The 21,132-nt window shown below is 35.7% G+C and overlaps 1 protein-coding gene, 1 long non-coding RNA gene and 1 pseudogene across 2 annotated transcripts; 1 reads left to right on the top strand and 2 right to left on the bottom strand.

Moving 5' to 3' along the window:
- The first annotated feature begins 533 nt into the window (after positions 1-533).
- LOC107935232 (uncharacterized) lies at positions 534-1,459 on the top strand. Its single transcript, XR_001694167.2, has 2 exons — positions 534-857; positions 1,146-1,459. It is a non-coding gene; the product is annotated as an uncharacterized lncRNA (long non-coding RNA).
- Positions 1,460-2,126: 667 nt separating this feature from the next.
- Positions 2,127-21,000, bottom strand: LOC107943270 (probable disease resistance protein At4g27220; annotated as a pseudogene).
- On the bottom strand, positions 2,903-4,270 carry LOC107935227 (uncharacterized). Its single transcript, XM_041082214.1, has 2 exons — positions 4,166-4,270; positions 2,903-3,745 (listed from the first exon to the last, which is right to left on the bottom strand). Exons 1-2 carry the CDS (start codon positions 4,268-4,270, stop codon positions 2,903-2,905), a joined length of 948 nt encoding a protein of 315 aa, XP_040938148.1.
- Positions 21,001-21,132: the final 132 nt, after the last annotated feature.

A 21,132-nucleotide genomic window follows, 5' to 3' on the forward strand; every position in this document is an offset into this window, starting at 1 on the left:
GGCGTTTTTCTGATGAGATGCAGAAAAATAAAGAGAAATCTAGATAATTCCACTTTAGTCCTAGCTTTATTAAGTAAATTTTGTAATTTTCCAATTTTGCCCTTAATTCTCCTTATTTTATTGGTGATTTCATGCCCTTGCCGTCCAGCCCAAATAGACCTTGGGTCTATTTTTCTTTTAAACCCTCTTTCTTTTATCAATTAAGCTATTTAATCATTTCCCATAATTTTGCATTTGATACAATTTAGTCCTTTTTGTTCAATTAACTATCAAAACTTTAAAATTTCTTGACTAAACTTTAATACTAACATATTAACACTCCATAAATATTTATAAAAATATTTATGGCTCGATTTAAAATTCCCGAGGTCTCGATACCTCTTTTTCGATTCTAATTATTTTAATATTTATTTCTAGTACACTATTCACTATTTCAAAATTTTTCCTAACTTCACATTTAATTTATACTCACTAAATTTATAATATTTCCTACTCATTTGTCGGATATAGTGATCTCGAATCACTGTTCCGACACCACTGAAAATTAGGCTGTTACACTTCCCCTGAAACCGCGCCGTATCATTTTGTTCCAAAATTAAAAGAAATCGAATGGCAATCAGCCATTTCCAAAAGCCACAAACCGAATACCCATTTTCTAGGGTTTCGGCGCAACAGCCTGAGTGCTCTCCATCCATTTCGGCCATTTAATCACCATTTCACCATTTTAATTGGTGAATGATGTAGAGACACTTCTTATTTCCATCAAAGCCGAGACTCAAAGCTTACTTTCACTCGAAAATCCCCATTTCAAACTCCGATTTCGACGAAGGAAACAAGGATCTCGTTGGTGCATCAAGGTAAACCTCTTTCATTTCCCTTTTTTTAAAAAAAAAATTGTTCTACTAAGCAAAATATATGCAAGAAGAAACAGAAATTAAAAACGAAGGAGGGAAAAAAAACTTGAAATCACCTCCTTATTTTTTGTTGATTCTTTGTATTTTGTATCCGTGTGTAATCATTTACAGTACAAATGATCGCTTTTTATAGCCAAAAATACAAGAATTAAAATTACAGAAAATCAATTTTTTCATTATTTTCCTACTGTATTCTGTTATTGCTGCTTCTTCTCGTGTGTTCTATTGCAGGTGTGGCTGTACGGAGAAGGAGACCCTGGTGACATGGAAGCCGTGCGTGGGAAACCGCTCGTGGGTGCCCAACCTTCTGGCGCTGCTCTAGCATATTCCAAAATTTTCTGGTGTTCTCAGGCTGCTGAACTTCTTTGGGTCCTTTTGGGTCTCGAGTTTGAGCCATTGTAAATCGGGCTAGGGGTTTTAGGTGTAGTTTTTGGGCCATTGTATGTAATTGGGTTAGGTCTGGGTCAATGGGTTTGGTTTTTATTTAGTTTAGGCCCGAAATCTTGTAAATGGACATTGGGCCAATAAACAATTTGGTTTATTTATTTCTCTTTGATTTTATTATTTTATTATTTTTGGTTTTTTTAGTTTTTTATAGACTCGGGCAGATTGGGCCTATTACACTAACATGCACCATAAAAAAATTTTTTTATCAACATTTGTAAGTATAAAAAAAAGTCATAAAATTCTCCTTACTAATATCACCGACTAGGTGTCGAAGAAAAGTTTTCAAAGAACTTGACCAATAGTGTTGGTATAATGTTTGTATTTACACCAAGTCTTAGATATAGTGATAAAACACATTGCATTCTCAATGAGAAATATAAATTCGAACCATAAAGATGATATTATTGAGAAGGGTAGTCACAAACCTCTAACATTAGATTCTAAATCAAATACGTAGAGAATATAATAATGTCAACTTTGTTTATCTCTTTATTTATTTGTAATTCTGTTGGGTTTTTGAAGGAGTAAAGGAAGAAATGTCAACTTTGTTTATCTCTTTATTTATTTGTAATTCTGTTGGGTATTTGAAGGAGTAAAGGAAGAAATACAGGACACAGAACAAGGCAGTATGATAGTTTACTTGCACACAAATGTGCAGCAAAGGAGCTTATGGCTTCAGCTCATTTTTGCTCATCTTTTCAATAAAAAAAAATAAAACCATTATAGTCAACTACATCCACCTAACACCACTAAGTTACATTAGAATTTATAAAAATATTACTTGCACACATAGGTAGGCTGATTTATTAATCTTTGAGCACCTAATTACATTAAAAGCTATATCAACTCAGTTCATTTTGAACTAAAAAACTAAACTAGTGCTTGAAGTAACAAAATGAACAGCAGCTTGAACTTTTGGCGGCATAAGTATGGCTATACAGTTTTTTTTCCTTCTTGGCTGCTTCATGTGCTGCATGCATGCCAACTTCAACAAATTTAGTGGTATATCTTGTGACTACAAATTAGAGAATACAATTCAAGCAGCAAACTAAAATGAATATTGGGTTCCAGACAATATTGACTGCCAAAAAGATCAACAATTGTACCTGCAATCCAAATTAATGCCTAATATTCAGCTTTGTAAACCAAATGGTGCACAAATCACCACTATGGATAATAAAGCAGGCTAATATATTTTACATGTTAACAAGATCAAATTGAATGAAAACACAAAGAATGCTACAATCCCAAGAATATAAAACCATCAAATCTCCAAAGTCAAGATTCAATACTTGCTCACAAGAAATTGCCATTTAAGAACCTCTTCAAAATACCTCTCCTTTTGGCTTTTCATTTCGAAATCATCATCTCACTTCAATTATTTTGTCCGTCTCTTCAGACACCTCATATTCTGTAATAACAATGAGTCATATATAACAAGATGAGACTTGCATTTATACTTGAGCATATAAATTCAATATCAGATGGATTTACAATAAGCTTACAAGGTTACAATTAACATGTATATATTTCTACGAATTTCAGTACTCTGTACCTTCTTTGTTCAACTGCTCAATGGTAGAATTAAGGTCCCAGGTACATTTTCTAACATCCCGTCCTGTTTGTACCTCTTGTAGCTTTGGTGTGCTTAAAGCTCCATTGCAAAAATTCTCTATCGCGGGACAGTCGATCACTGTTACGTCATTCAATGATGGGAACTTCAAAGTGTAGTTCCCTGAACAAAAGCTTTTGAGGTTTTGTAAACCCTTAAGCTCCAAACATTTCATCTCCTTGAAAATAATCTCATGATATGTTGCTTCATCTCCTTCACTTGCAATTACTTCTCTCATCACTTCACATCCTCCTATCTTCAGTGTAACAAGCTGCTCCAAACATTGGGCTTTCGAGGATGTAATCAGTTCTACCATCTCTTTGCAGTAACCAACCTCCAAAGTTGTAAGATTTCGCAAAGATGAGGAAGCACGTTCTATATTGATTAAGCTGCCGCACTTGTGAACTACGAGAGTTTCAAGATTAGTACAAATGTGATGGAGGGGAGAGCCTTGCTTCCATAGATGTGTCATCTTATCAAAACCTTTCAATTTTAACTGGTTAATTCGTGGGAGCAACATTGTCAAGTCTCTCTCCTCACCAACATCACCTTCGTAAGGAGACAACTCTATAAAATTGCAATTAACCATCTCAATCTTTTCCAAATTGGAAAATCTTTGTAGGAAACGGAATGAAAAAACTGTTGAATCATTGAGGTATTCAGTGATTTCAAGAACTTTAATATGGGAAAACAAGTCAATCGCAAATTGGCCACCAGTGATCGTTGCAATGTCTTCAGTAGTAAGTGAAATGTGTTCCAGTTGAGGGATTATCTGAGAAGTCAACAACAAAAAATGGTGATATATTTGACTGGTTTTTAAATTGCAGAGAAATAGGAAGGTCTAACACAAACATGAGGCTATAAAAGAACCAATGAATTAAAAAACAGGCATTGATTAACTCTGCACTTTTCAATGCTTGATTTTGTTGTTTACTATTATTAAAAGGAAAAAAAAAGACCAATATTTGTGTTTCTAGCTTTGTATATAGTTGGGGTGTCCAAATAAAATGCTTGTCGATTAAATTATAAAGTAATAACTTATGAAGATAGGATAAAATCTGAAGTTAAATGATGAATTTTTTTAATAAATGAAAATTAAATGCATATAGTTGAGAGGAAATAAATGATTCAAGTAAGTCTTATGAACCATCTTTAAATGAAACTCTTTGTAAAGAGAGGGCGAGAGACGTACCTTTCCAACTAGTAACAGTTGTGACACTACATGGCTTAACTTCTTAATCTTTATTGGCCAATGTGTCTTCAGCCTTTTTAACATAGGACACGTTATGTTGTGCATTCCTGGATAGAAACATACGAGGTTTGGTAAATCCCAAAGTGCAAGGAAGGATAACTGATTAAATTCAAACAACATTTCATGTTTGTTTGATCCTTCAACTCTCTTTGAAATAATCTCCTCCACCCCACAGCTATCGATAATAAGGGTTTTAAGTTGCTGAAGATCTTTGGCCGTTGAAAATGGAAACAGAGTTTTCAAACTCCAACATTCTTGAACATTTACCTCTCGAAGATTTTCAAAAGAAATATTTTCATTAGAATCCTTATTCCATACATGATTCAACTTTGGCAAGCGAGTTTCACTTGTCTTAATTCACTGGTCACAATGCATGCTTCTTCAATATCTAACCCTCGGACTTGGAATACTTCTTCTAGTGAAGCACAATCAGCTACTATTAGTTTCTCCAACCTTTTGAAATCTTCGAGGAAAAAAGGTGGAAAAATGTTCAACAATGCATCACAATGCTCTACTTTCAACTCTTTCAAATTAGAAAACAATTTCGAACGAAGCTGCTTATACCATATCCACTTATCATCTCAACATCACCACGACTAAATGAAACATTCTCCAATTGGGGGATAACCTAAGAAGCAACAAATAAGAACAACGAGTTTTATAAAGTATTTGATTTAAAATTTCATTTAAATAGAAAGACCTAACACAAAATAACAACCATAAGATATAATATAAGTCCGTAATCAAATGTTTGAAGTGATGTGTATTTGTAGTTTTAATTATTGTATTAAGAATATGCATGTTATATATATATTTTTAAAAAATGCAATATAATTTATTAACAGGTAAATAGTTACAAAGAATTCAATACTAAAATAAGATTTAGAACAGTTAGAGATTATGGATTAAATAGGAAAAATATGAATTCGGTGATTATTTTAATTATTTTTTATTTTCAAATGAATATTTGAATGAATGTATTAGTTGAAAGGTACAAAATAATTTAAATACAATTTATAAACTTTGCCAAAAAAAAAAGAAGGGTGTGGCGGTTCATACCTTTTCAATGAGGAAAAGTGGACGTTGGATTTGGGATTCTGTATGCCCAAATATCTTAATCCTTTCGCACCTAAATATCCTCAATTGCTTTAGTGCAGTCTGTTACAGGCCATTTTGCCCGAGGCCCAATTCAACACAAAATAAGAACCCAATTAACCCAAACCCATTTCTACCAGCCCAAAATAAACAAAAAATAGAGAAAGAAAGAAAACCTAATCGGTCCTGACTACTGCCGCCGTTCCTCTGACCACCGACGCACGGCCTCACCTGCTCCACCAACTCCTCTGACTCCCTGCAAGATGAAACCAAACACGCAAAGCAGAGACAAAAATAGATAAAGAACTCATGTAAAATGGCTATAAAAAGCCAAGCAAAATCAGTTGTAAGGGGTTGGGAGCCCTTTTGAAAAGAAAAAAAACAAAGAGATAAAAAAGGTGACCTTTTTGGTGTCTAAATCTCTTCTCTCTTTATTGTTTATTTTTTATCTTCTACACTAAATAACAAACGAAAAACCAAAAGAACCTTACCTGCGCCGCACCGGAGGGGAGAAGACGAGCGGTTTCCCCTCGATCTTCGGGTCTCCGGCTCTTTTTTCGGGGATTTGGCCCTAGATCCGTACCCTAGGGACGCTAGGCTTCAAAGAGGGACCGAAAAGGTCCGATTTTGGACCTCCGGCCGCCACACGCGGTGGCTCTACGGCGGAGACTCGCCGGAAGCCTTGGCCGAGCCATCTCCGGAATCGGAGCCTGAGAAAAATGAAAAAGAGAGAGTTTTCTCTCTGTTTTTTCAACAAAATGATGAAGCAGTTTTGTTTTTAGCCTTTTTTTTATATTTATATTAAACACAAAACGGCGCCGTTTTAGCAAAGGGGGATCCGCGCGTCGACCCGACCCGACCCGAAGGATCCGCGTGTTTTAGTTTTTTGGGCAATTTATGCGCGCAGTCCCTCTGATTCGCGGTGTGTTTCAATTTGGTCCTATTTTGTTGTTTTATTTTATTTTGATTTAGCCCTAACATTTTACTTTTGTTTTATTTTAGTCCATTGAGGTGCTGCGTTTTGGGATTTTGGGTTATTTTCTGTTTCGGTCCTTCCCTTTTTTACGCGCGTCGCAATTGGATCCCTTTCGTTTTCCTTTATTTCGAATTGGCCCTATATGTTTTATTTCATTTCGATTTAAGGCCCTTTTTTAGCATATTTTATTATTTAGTCAATTTTTGTTAACTTTATTATTATTATTATTATTATTATTATTATTATTATTATTATTATCATCTTTACTATTATTAGTATTGGTATTATTGTTGTTACTTTTATATCTCTATTCATATATACTTATGTATTTTAAATATATATATATATGCCTTATTATTATCATATAAGTGCTTGTATATATACATGTACATATTTTACATATAATTTGTTTAATATATATACGTATACTCATATTTCTTTTTATATATATCTATATACATATACATATTTTTATTTTTATAAGTATATATATTTATATGTATGTATTTATATGTTTTTGTATATCTTAATTTGCATAGACATATACATACATGTTTTCAATATATTTTAAACATATATATATAAATTAACGTATTTATTTGTATACGTAGGTATATTTTCATTATTTTTAAACTTTAATTTGTACATACATATTTTCATGCGCCTACTTTATATATGCATTTCATTATTTTCATATTCCATAATTTTATACACCTATATATATGTGTACATATTTTTATCTATATGCATATTTTTTTATATTTTAAAGTATACTCTATATATATATTGTAATTTATGAATACACACATATTTTATTTTTTGTCTATACATATAAATATATATATATCCCTTTAAATTTTAATTGTATTCACTATTTATTTATTTCATTTTCATTATTATTTTGAACGAATGTTTAATTTATTTGTTTATATATATATTGTTATTTTATATGATTGTAGGTTTGACTTTTATTTATTTTATATTGTTGCTATCGCTCGTATCATTTTTACACTTTTGTATTCATTATGATTTTGTCATGTATAACAATGTAATTTGCTTTCACATTTTTACTACGACTTCATGTTTTTATTTCACTCGATAATAAAATTTGTTTAAAAAAAATGATATTTTGTGTTTAGATTCGAGAGGATCGTACCCTAACTTACTGGGTTTCGATTTCCACAATAAATCTAAATACACTAATCTTTTCAAACTCAAATTTTGAAACGATCTCGGGAATTAAGAAAAGATCGTGTCCTAACTTACTGGGCATGATCCCTTTCCTAAACCCGAGATAATAAAATATCTTTTAAATAAGTAAAATTCTGGCATTCATTCACGTATTGGGAATTTGAGACATTGCATTCTAACTTACTGGATATGATTCTCTTTCTCGAATAATGTGAAATATGCCCATTTTCCTAAAAATTTTCAACGTTGTAATACAAGGATCGAATTTTTTAAATTCTTCTAAGTTTTCAATTTTCGACATTAAGACATTAAGTAATCAACTAAGGTACCAATTTTGGGCGTATCGAGGGTGCTAATCCTTCCTCGTGCGTAACCGACTCCTGAACCCGTTTTCTGAATTTCGCGGACCAAACTTGTTGTTTTAATAAAATCGAACCGTTTATTAAAAACAACCGCTTTTCGAGGTGATCCAATCACACCTTATAAAAAAGATTGGTGGCGACTCCTGTTTCATTTTCTTCAAAACCCAAGTCGACCCCGTTTTTCATCCAAAAAATGGTGTCAACAGCTTGGCGACTCCACTGGGGACAAAACACGAGAGTCAAGCCATGAGTTGATTACTTTTTGTCTTTTTGTCAAAAATCAAAACTTAGTTTAAATATACGATCCTTTCATTGTATTTTTATCTTTATTATGATCTTCGTCATTATGATTCATAATTGCTGTGTTTAAGTTCAGATTTATTTTTTGCACATTGCATTGCATGACCGTTGGTCATACCCTTTTTAAGTGGGAGTGAGAAGCTACGCCTTCGTGAGGTTTTCACCTCCGCATGGGATAGTGTATCGCTTTCAGGATGCATCCGTACCTATGTCTCCGTGAGATCTTCATCTCCGCATGGCCATAGGGAAATGTATTCCCCTGAACTGAACTCAGTCCGTATGAGCCTATAATGGGTGAGGATCGAGGAATCTGCTGGTTCGGGTACCCTTACTTTAGAACCAACCCTCATATAGTAGACTTAGGAGCTTAACCTAGGTAGAGCCACTCCAAACCCCTAGTATCTACCTGATTAGGTACTTTTTGTTTTCCTTGTTTGCTTCTGTTTTTTACTAACCGATCTTGTTTTGTTTTGATTATGATTGCATTGCATTTTAGGAAAGAGATATGGATTCCAATCCAATTACTAAATTAGAAAGCTTGTCATGGAATACGAATTCCTTGATAAAGTGGAAAACAATACGACTTCCCAAACATATTCTGAGAAACACAAGAATGGCGATGGAAGAGTTCGTGACCTTGCTTGGTGGCCTGGGGATTCGAGACGATTGTCCAAAAGCCTTCAACAAGCTGACGAGCCTTATGAAGATGGGCAGATGATGGATCGCAACCAGGATCAAGAAAATGAGCTAGCAATGGCATCTATTGGTGAGATTACCTCAAACATGCGGATGAAGAAAAAAATCGATGTTGTTTCTTGGAATATGAGGGTGAGGTCGTACATGTATCCGTTTTATGTAAGGGAATTTGCTTTCTAGAAAAGTCTCCTAAATGTAATTGAATCAGAATCAACATCTCTTTAGGCATTCATTTCATGCATTTGCATTACATCGCATCATATGCATTAGACTTTCACGAAGTGACCCTAATTATGTAAAATTATTTCAGCTAATCTGGAAAACCAATCAACCAAACATCCTTACGGTACTCGTCGCAAAGCCAAAGAAATGGATCAAAGATTAGAGAAACTGGAGCAAACGCAAAAAGAGATGCAAGACCAGTTACAGGTGCAAATGAAAGAACATATGGAAAAGATCCAGAAAGACATGGCACAAAAGATGAAGGAGTCTCAGGATGAACTAATGACTAAATTGACGCAATTAATAACCAAGGGAGTGGATAAAAGGAAAAATCCTGTGGTTTGCGATGAAGAAGGAAACAATGATGAGCCACTTTTTTCTCCAGGATACACGCCTCCGCAAGCGCAAATTCAGATTGAACCACATCCACGAAGATCTTCTGTTTCAATTAGGCCTCAACACTTTCAAGGTGACGCTTCAATACCGAAGAACCTTCAGGTCAGATCTGGTTCTAGTCCTGACGATAATCTGGTTGTCCCGGACTTCGATGAAGTAGCGGAGAAAGACAAGACGAAGGAGAAGTTACCAAAGCAGTTTGAGGAGAAATGGAAATGGATTGAAGAGAAGTTTAGAGCGATAGAAAGTATCGACGGCTATCGTGGAATAGATGCGAAAGATCTGAGTTTAGTTCCGGATTTGGTACTTCCTTACAAATTTAAGATGCCGGAATTCGAGAAATATAATGGGACCAGCTGCCCAGAAGCTCATATTACTGTGTTCTGTAGGCGCATGGCTGGATACGTCAACAACGACCAACTGCTCATACACTGTTTTCACGATAGCCTCACAGGGACAGCGTCTAAGTGGTACAATCAATTGACACGTATCCAGGTTAGTTCTTGGAGGGATTTAGCACAAGCCTTTATGAAACAATACAGTCATGTAGCTGATATGGTCCTTGACAGAATTACCCTTCAAAATATGGAGAAAAAGCCTAATGAAAGTTTTAGGCAATACGCACAAAGGTGGAGGGAGGTCGCTATTCAAGTTCAGCCGCCACTCCTGGAGAAAGAAATGACGATGCTCTTCATCCACACATTGAAGGCCCCGTTCATCACTCACATGTTGGGAAACGCTTCGATGAGTTTTTTAGACATAGTCATGAGCGGTGAAATGATTGAAAGTGCCGTGAGAAGTGGAAAGATTGATGCTGGGGAGAATACTAGAAGGTCAGACTTAAAGAGGAAGGAAAATGATGTGAGCAATGTGAACACCTACAACAAATCGATTACACAGCCAAGAAAGGTGATTACTAGTCAGCAAGGTTCATCTAGACAAGAATCGTATGTGAAGCAAGGCACTGAGAACCTTCAATTCACGCCAATTCCGATGGCATATAAGGAGTTGTATCAAAGCTTATTCAACGCACGTGTTGTTGCCCCTCTCTACACGAAACCTCCACAGCCACCGTACCCCAAATGGCACGATGCGAATGCACATTGCGAATATCATGCTGGAAATACGGGGCATTCCATAGAGAACTGCATAGCCTTCAAGAAACTGGTTGAAAAGCTCATCAACATGGGTGTCGTCAAGTTTGGTGACTCATCTAATGCAGAAAATTCGCCACCCAATCATGATTAACAATGGGGTGAACGCAATATATGAGAAAGTGTTGGGAAGTTGTCACATCAATACCATATATGAAGGCATAATTGAAAAAGGATCTTATTAGATGTTCGCTCTTATAAAACCTGGGAGTTTTCTAAAGAAACCTTTGTAGTATTTAGAGCTTACTCAGAGTAATATTCAAAACACACTTGTTGCTTTCAGCCTAGAGCAACAAGAAGTCTTTTGTGAAAAAGGCTTATGTCTGAACGTCATTATGGAATGCATCTTTGCGATCTTTTGAACTAATATTTTTTTCATTGATTATACTTCTATTCTTCCATCCAAATCATTCTTTCATTCATTCATAATCATACTATGCAGATAATTATTCTTAAATTCATACATTCTTATATATATTATTTTGTACCTACAATAGGTCCCTGGATATCAACGACATGAATGACACTGCTACAGACTTAGAACCTCCTTTTGAGCGAGATATGTGTTTTGAGGGATCTCACGACTTTGAAGATGACACAGATCGTAGCTTATCTCCAAACTTGTTGAGGATGGTAGAACAAAAGGATAAACAGATCCTACCTCTCAGTGAATCATTAGAAATTGTGAGCTTGATGAAGACTAGAATTGACCTGCCTACAGAGACGAAAAATTCAAAGATGTCTTTGTATGATCATACCAGGGTATGCCTCGATTCTTATAATAAAACCTGCACAACAGTACGATGTCAGAAATTTACAGTGCGAACGATGCAATTCTTTACCGGGGCAATACCGTTCTCGTCAATTCAGCATAGCTTTGCCCATTTGAAGTCGAATTTCCATCTCTTCAGGTTGTTGTTGGGTCCATCCTGATCAAAGAGGAAGATCCAAAGTTTTTGTCGCAGTTGCGGCCCAAAAGGCTTAAGAATAAAAAACAAAAAGAAGAAAAAATCAAAATCAAGATCAAAATGAAAATGAGAAAAAGAAAGAAGAATGAAAAAGAGAAATCTAGATGAAAAATCAGAATGAAAAAGAAAAGGAAAAAAGGGAGAGGCCAAAGCGAAAGCCCGCAAAGGGCATTTTATGACCAAATAAGGTTTTGAGATGAAATCCCGAAAAAGGTGACTCAAATTTTGAGCACAATGGGGCATGGACATCACCATTATCGAAGACTTCTAATGGGCATTGTTTCATTTTGAGAGGCTACTTCATGAGCTAAAGTCATCGTATACCGATACAGAATTTTAGAGAAGAGAGTATTGGAGAATGCATTGAGGTTAAACAATAGCACGATAGCTGAAGTCTCAAATTAGCTCAGAAGTGGACACCACGATTCGTCACTGAAGTTCCTAGAGTTGAACATCAAAAATTGAAGGAAAATGACTGAGACTTACGAGGATTGACGTGAGAAATTACCATTTACCCTAATTGTTTGTCGAACATCGGTATTGGGGCAACACTTCTCTTTTTGGTTTACAGGATTGAGGTAGTTCTACCTATTAAAATCCCCTCGTTGCTTGATGAAGGGATCCAATCGCAATGTGGTTAGTTGGCCCTAAAAAAGGGTTAAAAGCTATTCATCAGGGTCAGATGTACCATAAATAAATAATATGAGCCCATAATAAACGTGCTCGTCTCAGAGAATTCCACAAGAGGGCTGGAGGTTGAAAAAGACTCTTCCTTAAACGAAAGGATTCTAAAGGGAAATGAATGCCAAACTAGGAAAGTCCCTATGTTGTAAAGAAGACCATTTTTAGAAGAGCACTGATCCTGAGTGAGATTGCTAATCCTATAAACTCGGATCCAGTCTAGAAACACTTCGTTTAAAGAAGAAGGAAGGACCAAGGTGAAAACCTGCAAAAGGGCACTTTGATTCAAAAAAAAAAAAAGAGAAGAAGAAGAAGATGAAAAAATAAAAAAATGAAACAGTAAAAATGGAGAGGCTAAGGGGAAAACCCGCAAAGGGCACCTTAGGCCAAAGGGATTTGAGTTGAAAACCGAAAAGGGCGGCTCAAATATTGATCAGAATGGGGCATGAGGTGATATAAGCTGCTCAAGTTTTGTTCATATTGAGGCATGTGTTGATCTTGCCATACCTGAATCAACAGGAAAGGATAGGCGACATCTTGGGGGCATCGACAGAGCATTGTAGATCTCCTAAACACATGTCCAACTCAAAAGGGTCTTCAGAAAGTTTGTGTAGAGAAATCCAAGCTGTGATATCTGGGGCACCCAATTCTCATGTTATTTGTTGTTCTTGGAATACTTTTCTTTCTTTCCAAGATATACATTCCCAATTGATTCTTTTGTTGTCCATCTTCACTATTTTCGATAACTTGTTCTTTCGAGCTATGCTCAGAACCAACTTTATTCTTATCCATTGTTATGACCTTTTTGCAAGCATTGGAATAATGATTAATGGACTAATAAAACTTTCACAAAGGAAGTTTGCATATTACTCTGAAAAGTTTCTAAATAATACAGGAACCTGAAACAGGACTATTGTTTAGAACATGCCAAATTCGAAGGTTGGAAATTTGAGAAGGAAGAGTCTAAGTTTGGACTTTCTCTTCAGATTTTGTTGTCCAAATATTGATTGAGCAAAATGACAAGATGTCGTGTTGGTGGCAAAGCTTCAATGAGCCAACAAGCGATGTTTACCAGGCAAAAGGAGAAGGTCTTCTGGGAGAAGAAAATTTTGCAATTGTGCATGAGCATTTGGTATGACACCTTGGGAATGAGGTAAATGACCAAAGAGTTTCACATTCAATATCATTGAATTGCGATAGGAGAAGATTGAGAAAAGTCATACCTTTCTACCCTTGGATTGTAGAGGGAGAATGATGGTACAAATTTTGTGCCCTAATAGATTAAACTTTAAGGTTTACAGTGGGGGGCAACCAGATTAAGTGTTTCCTTGGATATACCCGACGAGCAAAAAGGCGTTGTAGTACGTCAGTGATAAAACCTTAATAAGTTTTTACGTGATGTTAACCTAAGCATTAAGGAATCATCTTCATGACATTTTGCATTCATTCAAATGTCATTCATACATATCTAGTTAGGAGCATTTGATTCATTCTGATTATGTCATCCTAATCACTAGGCACAATTAGGTTCATAAAATAGAACATACAGGTCATGTTCCCCAAGGGACAGATCAATGAAGTTACAGATCTTGCCTTCCTGCATTAACAGCGAAGCAGATCGAAGACACAAACCTTGCCTCTTTCGGTTGTGATAGAGCTGGTTGAAGACAAAAGATCTTGCCTTCCTACATTGACAGCGAAGCAGATCGAAGACACAAACCTTGCCTCTTTCGGTTGTGATAGAGCTGGTTGAAGACAAAGATCTTGCCTTCCTACATTAACAGCGAAGCAGATTGAAAACAAAGCCTTGCGTCCATCGATTGCAGTGGAGCTAGTTAAAGAAGCAGATCTTGCCTTCCTGCATTAACAGCAAAGCAGATAAAAAAAAACAAAGCCTTGCCTCCATCGGTTGCATTGGAGCTGGTTAAAGGTTACAGATTCTGTCTCCCTAAGCCGTAGCAGAGTAGATCAAAGACAGCAAATCTTATCTTCAAGTGTAAGGAAGCGGATTCAAACCACAAGTCCTATATCCCTGACCTGTAGTGGAATAGGTTGGAAATTACAAATCTTGTCCCCTGAAGTCACAGTGGGGCAAACTAAAGCCAGAAATCCTATCTCCCTGAAGTTACAGTGAAGCGGATTAAAATGAAGGATCTTATCTTCCTGAGATTACAGCGGAGCAGATCGAAGACACTATCCTATCTCCCTGAAGTTACAGTGGAGTGGGTTAAAATAAAGGATCTTATCTCTCTGAGGTTACAGCAGAGTAGGTCGCATCAAGTCTTATTTCCCTGAAGATGCAGTGGAATAGATTGAAAACCACAAACCTCGTCCCCCTGAAGTTGCTACGAAGAAGATAAAGGCTACAGGACGCATCACTCTGAAGTGCAGTGGAGTGGATCGAAGCAACAAGACATAGTGGACTGGAAGGAGGCTATTTGAAGAAAAGAAGCACTAGAAGAAGTCAAGATTCGGCAAGACCGGACAAAATTGGCCTTTCTTGGTCTTTGCTCTGTTCTCGTTACACGACAACGAGCAAAGAGGGGCAGCTGTTACAGGCCATTTTGCCCGAGGCCCAATTCAACACAAAACAAGAACCCAATTAACCCAAACCCATTTCTACCAGCCCAAAATAAACAAAAAATAGAGAAAGAAAGAAAACCTAATCGGTCCTGACTACTGCCGCCGTTCCTCTGACCACCGACGCACGGCCTCACCTGCTCCACCAACTCCTCTGACTCCCTGCAAGATGAAACCAAACACGCAAAGCAGAGACAAAAATAGATAAAGAACTCATGTAAAATGGCTATAAAAAGCCAAGCAAAATCAGTTGTAAGGGGTTGGGAGCCCTTTTGAAAAGAAAAAAACAAAGAGATAAAAAAGGTGACCTTTTGGTGTCTAAATCTCTTCTCTCTTTATTGTTTATTTTTTATCTTCTACACTAAATAACAAACGAAAAACCAAAAGAACCTTACCTGCGCCGCACCGGAGGGGAGAAGACGAGCGGTTTCCCCTCGATCTTCGGGTCTCCGGCTCTTTTTTCGGGGATTTGGCCCTAGATCCGTACCCTAGGGACGCTAGGCTTCAAAGAGGGACCGAAAAGGTCCGATTTTGGACCTCCGGCCGCCACACGCGGTGGCTCTACGGCGGAGACTCGCCGGAAGCCTTGGCCGAGCCATCTCCGGAATCGGAGCCTGAGAAAAATGAAAAAGAGAGAGTTTTCTCTCTGTTTTTTCAACAAAATGATGAAGCAGTTTTGTTTTTAGCCTTTTTTTATATTTATATTAAACACAAAACGGCGCCGTTTTAGCAAAGGGGGATCCGCGCGTCGACCCGACCCGACCCGAAGGATCCGCGTGTTTTAGTTTTTGGGCAATTTATGCGCGCAGTCCCTCTGATTCGCGGTGTGTTTCAATTTGGTCCTATTTTGTTGTTTTATTTTATTTTGATTTAGCCCTAACATTTTACTTTTGTTTTATTTTAGTCCATTGAGGTGCTGCGTTTTGGGATTTTGGGTTATTTTCTGTTTCGGTCCTTCCCTTTTTTACGCGCGTCGCAATTGGATCCCTTTCGTTTTCCTTTATTTCGAATTGGCCCTATATGTTTTATTTCATTTCGATTTAAGGCCCTTTTTTAGCATATTTTATTATTTAGTCAATTTTGTTAACTTTATTATTATTATTATTATTATTATTATTATTATTATTATCATCTTTACTATTATTAGTATTGGTATTATTGTTGTTACTTTTATATCTCTATTCATATATACTTATGTATTTTTAAATATATATATATATGCCTTATTATTATCATATAAGTGCTTGTATATATACATGTACATATTTTACATATAATTTGTTTAATATATATACGTATACTCATATTTCTTTTTATATATATCTATATACATATACATATTTTTATTTTTATAAGTATATATATTTATATGTATGTATTTATATGTTTTGTATATCTTAATTTGCATAGACATATACATACATGTTTTCAATATATTTTAAACATATATATATAAATTAACGTATTTATTTGTATACGTAGGTATATTTTCATTATTTTTAAACTTTAATTTGTACATACATATTTTCATGCGCCTACTTTATATATGCATTTCATTATTTTCATATTCCATAATTTTATACACCTATATATATGTGTACATATTTTTATCTATATGCATATTTTTTTATATTTTAAAGTATACTCTATATATATATTGTAATTTATGAATACACACATATTTTATTTTTTGTCTATACATATAAATATATATATATCCCTTTAAATTTTAATTGTATTCACTATTTATTTATTTCATTTTCATTATTATTTGAACGAATGTTTAATTTATTTGTTTATATATATATTGTTATTTTATATGATTGTAGGTTTGACTTTTATTTATTTTATATTGTTGCTATCGCTCGTATCATTTTTACACTTTTGTATTCATTATGATTTTGTCATGTATAACAATGTAATTTGCTTTCACATTTTTACTACGACTTCATGTTTTTATTTCACTCGATAATAAAATTTGTTTAAAAAATGATATTTTGTGTTTAGATTCGAGAGGATCGTACCCTAACTTACTGGGTTTCGATTTCCACAATAAATCTAAATACACTAATCTTTTCAAACTCAAATTTTGAAACGATCTCGGGAATTAAGAAAAGATCGTGTCCTAACTTACTGGGCATGACCCCTTTCCTAAACCCGAGATAATAAAATATCTTTTAAATAAGTAAAATTCTGGCATTCATTCACGTATTGGGAATTTGAGACATTGCATTCTAACTTACTGGATATGATTCTCTTTCTCGAATAATGTGAAATATGCCCATTTTCCTAAAAATTTTCAACGTTGTAATACAAGGATCGAATTTTTTAAATTCTTCTAAGTTTTCAATTTTCGACATTAAGACATTAAGTAATCAACTAAGGTACCAATTTTGGGCGTATCGAGGGTGCTAATCCTTCCTCGTGCGTAACCGACTCCCGAACCCGTTTTCTGAATTTCGCGGACCAAACTTGTTGTTTTAATAAAATCGAACCGTTTATTAAAAACAACCGCTTTTCGAGGTGATCCAATCACACCTTATAAAAAAGATTGGTGGCGACTCCTGTTTCATTTTCTTCAAAACCCAAGTCGACCCCGTTTTTCATCCAAAAAATGGTGTCAACACAGTCCATGTTTTTTTATGCATTCCTGGGTAGAAATATGTTAGGTATGGTAGATCCCAAAGTTTAAGGAAGGACAACTTATTAAATGCAAAACAGACTTCCTGTTCGTATGATTTTTTAACACGGGAAACAAAGCTTCCATTTGAAACAATCTCCTCCAACCCACACCTATTAATAGTAAGTCTTTCAAGTTGCTGAAGATCTTTGGCAATTGAAAATGGAAATAAAGCTTTCAAGCTCCAACATTCCTGAATGCGTACTTGTTGTAGACTTTCAAAAGAAATATTTCCTTCGTGATCTTCGCTCCAAATATGCTCCAACTTTGGTAGGCGAACGAGATTCACTTCTTTTAATTGACTGTTTACCACATATGTTTCTTCAATATTTAAATTTTGTACTTGGAGTTGGAACACTTGTTCTAGTGAAGCACAATCAATCACTATTAATTTCTCCAATCTTTGAAAAAACCCCAAAAGAAAAAGTGAAAAGATGTTCAATAACGCATCACATTCCTTAACAGTCAACTCTTTTAGCATAGAAAAGGAATTTGTATGAAGTTGGTCGTGCCATATCCTCTTTGCATTCTTCAAATGGGAGATTGTGATTTTCTCCAAGTTGGGGAAAACAACCTACAATTCATTATTCATGCCAATGGAAACAATGATTAAAAGAGTTAAATATAACAACAAAAATGAAAAAAGAGAAAAGAAAAATGCACCACACCGAAAAGAACACCTTATTATTGAACAAAACTTCATGGGTAGGGATATCTTTCCTCATAGAATTATGGATGAATCCCTTCAATTCTGGACAATTTTCTATCTCAAGAATCGTTAAGGCTGGGAATTCAACGGTATAATCTTCATGGCAAAATTCGATGAGATTCTGAAGACCCTTCAATTTGAGGAAGTTCAATCGGGGGAAGCGGATTAGAGCTCTATTTTTGAATGTTTTTAGGATCATCTTATCCGTTGATATTATCTCTTGTATACATTTGCATTCACTAATTTCCAAGCATTTGAGCTGCTGCAAATATTCAGGCATGGAGTCGGATAAGACATATTTTAAGTTGGCGCAGCCCTGAATGATCAAACTCGTCAAATTTTGAGTTGAACAAAACGCTTGAGAACTCCATATTGTTTCAATGCCAATTGAGAATTGTTTCAACTTCTTTAGCTTAGGAAACAATATCTGCACACAAGCACTTGTTTACTTGCGAAATCTAATCTTATTAAAGGCAAATTAAAAAAAAAGCTCTTTAATTTGATATTTCCATTGGCTTTATGCTACGCAAAATATTATAAAAAAATATAATTTAGTTTATACAAAACATTAAGTGAATGTCTTGTGTAATTGAATAATATTTTGTGTAGTTTATACAAAACATTATAAAAATTGTAAAAATAAGTGTAGTGGATTAAAATGCATGCACTGGATGAAGAAAAAAGTATTTAAATACCTTTTGCTTGAAAAGGGCACTTTCTTGTGGAGATATGGAAGTTGAACCTTCTTTTTTGGAGCAAAAGCTAATGAGATTCGGTAGACCCTGCAGTGTCAGTGACTCAAGTTGAAGAAATTCAATTTTCTGAACTGCATCACTCTCTGTAAGGATATATTGGACCATCTCACCATTCTGGATATGCAGATTCTTCAATTGCTGAAAATAATTCCCAACTTCTAATTCATGTAACAAAATCTCCACACCTTTCACTTCATCTATATATAAATTTTCAGCTTTCTTCAATAAAACTTTGACTCCATTATTAAGAAAGCTAATGCTTGTCTGTAGGTTAAGATTTAGTGTTCTGGAGTATTCACGAACCCAAACCCAATCCCAATCCCAATCCCAATCCCAATCCCAATCCCAATCCCAATGCGATGCTTCTCCGATGAAAATAATGTATCTTTGCAACTTTTCAAAGGAGAAGTCTTTGGGAATAATCTTGGCATTAGAGATACGAATTTCTAAAGCAGTTAAACATGACAAAGCTTTCAATTCAGCAAGACTAGAATTGCTTTGCAGGCTGGAGTGTCCCTCTGCTCCCCATTCAACAAAACTGTCACCCATAGATAGTTCTTCTAATCTTGACAATTTACACAAGATACCAGGTGGAATTCTTTTGAGTTTGGAACAAGAACGTAAATCTAACCGCTTTAGCTTAGTCAGTTGTCCTAATTCCTTGGGTAGCATTTCAATATCAGAACTCGCAATGCTAAGAATCTCCAGATTCTTGAGCTCTCCAAAAAGGGCTATATCTCCCAACACACAGTTTCTCAAGCATAGTGCTCGAAGGTTTCCTAGCAAGGAAATTGAAGGCGAGGACGATAAATTCATACCACCCAAAAATAGGACTTTAAGATTTTTCGTTTCCTTAAAAAAGTTTGTTGGTATTTTCATCCAAGGATCCTTGCTACCCATACCTAAAAAAGTAAGTTTGGGGAATTTCAACTGATCAGGAAGCTCGCTCATATCAAGACATGATATTTTGTCGCACTCTTTCACCGTTTCATCATCTGGCCAATCATTCGAATCTTGTTTGTATCTTAAAACAAACACAGAGTTCAGTTTAGAAGTGATTGACATGGCCACATCAGAAATAAGATCATGCATATCAAAGTGCTTATTGGTATTACCATCAAGTAACAAACAAGAGGCTTTGAGATCACTCACCACTGTCAACAGTTTGTTCCTTGCTTAGCTAATTGTACTGACACCATGAAATAACCCTAACCCCATTGCAAACACAAGCAACAAATCAAGGGAAGCATTATGACCCATTAGACTGCAAAGTAAGAAAGTCTGTTTATGGTCCTCGCTTTGTAAACGATCGAAACTCCACTCTATAGTTGAATATACAGTTGCTGGTACTCCTTTGAAGTTTCTAGACGATGGCTTGCTTAGTTGTCGCAAAGCATCCTCCCATACAAATGGAGGTTTATTTCTCAAAGACGTCGCAAGTGTTCTAATGGCAATTGGTAGACCACCACATTTTTTAGCTACCTCAGTTGCTATAGGCAACAAGTCAGAACTTTCAACACCATCCCCTATAATCTTCTTGAAGAAATGCCATGCTTCTTCATGTTCTAAAACTCCGATTGGAAAACTCTTTTTAGCATCCATGTCCAACAAAACATTAAGATCTCTGGATGTCAGCAGTATGGTGCATCCCTGATCCTCGTCTCCCAAAGGAATCCCCACTTCCATCAGGTCTAATTTTGCCCAAATGTCATCTAAAACAACAAGAATCTTCTTCTCTTTCTTCAACCTTTGGCACAAACGACTTGCTCTTCCAGTCATACTTTGCTCCTCAAATTTCAATCCCAACATATCTGCAATTTGATCTTGAATTTTCTGGACGTCAGGAGTATGAGTCACAACAGCCATAACCACCGAGTCGAATAACTTATCTTCTTTGACTTGTCTGACAACTTCTTTCACAAGCGTAGTCTTGCCAACACCAGGCATTCCGTGCACTCCTATTATGTTGACTTTAGGATCTTTCACCGCCTCCATGATTTTGTTAAACATCAGCCTTCTTGAATCAAAGTCCTCAAAATCTTTAGGAGGTACAAACAATATGGGCTGCGGGACATCCCGATATGATACTTTGTCAAACCCGCCTTGCTGGAGGAGTTCATCAACGGCAGCGGCATCTTCTTC

The sequence above is a fragment of the Gossypium hirsutum genome, chromosome A11 (assembly GCF_007990345.1).
Source record: "Gossypium hirsutum isolate 1008001.06 chromosome A11, Gossypium_hirsutum_v2.1, whole genome shotgun sequence".
NCBI classification, from domain to species: Eukaryota; Viridiplantae; Streptophyta; class Magnoliopsida; order Malvales; family Malvaceae; genus Gossypium; species Gossypium hirsutum.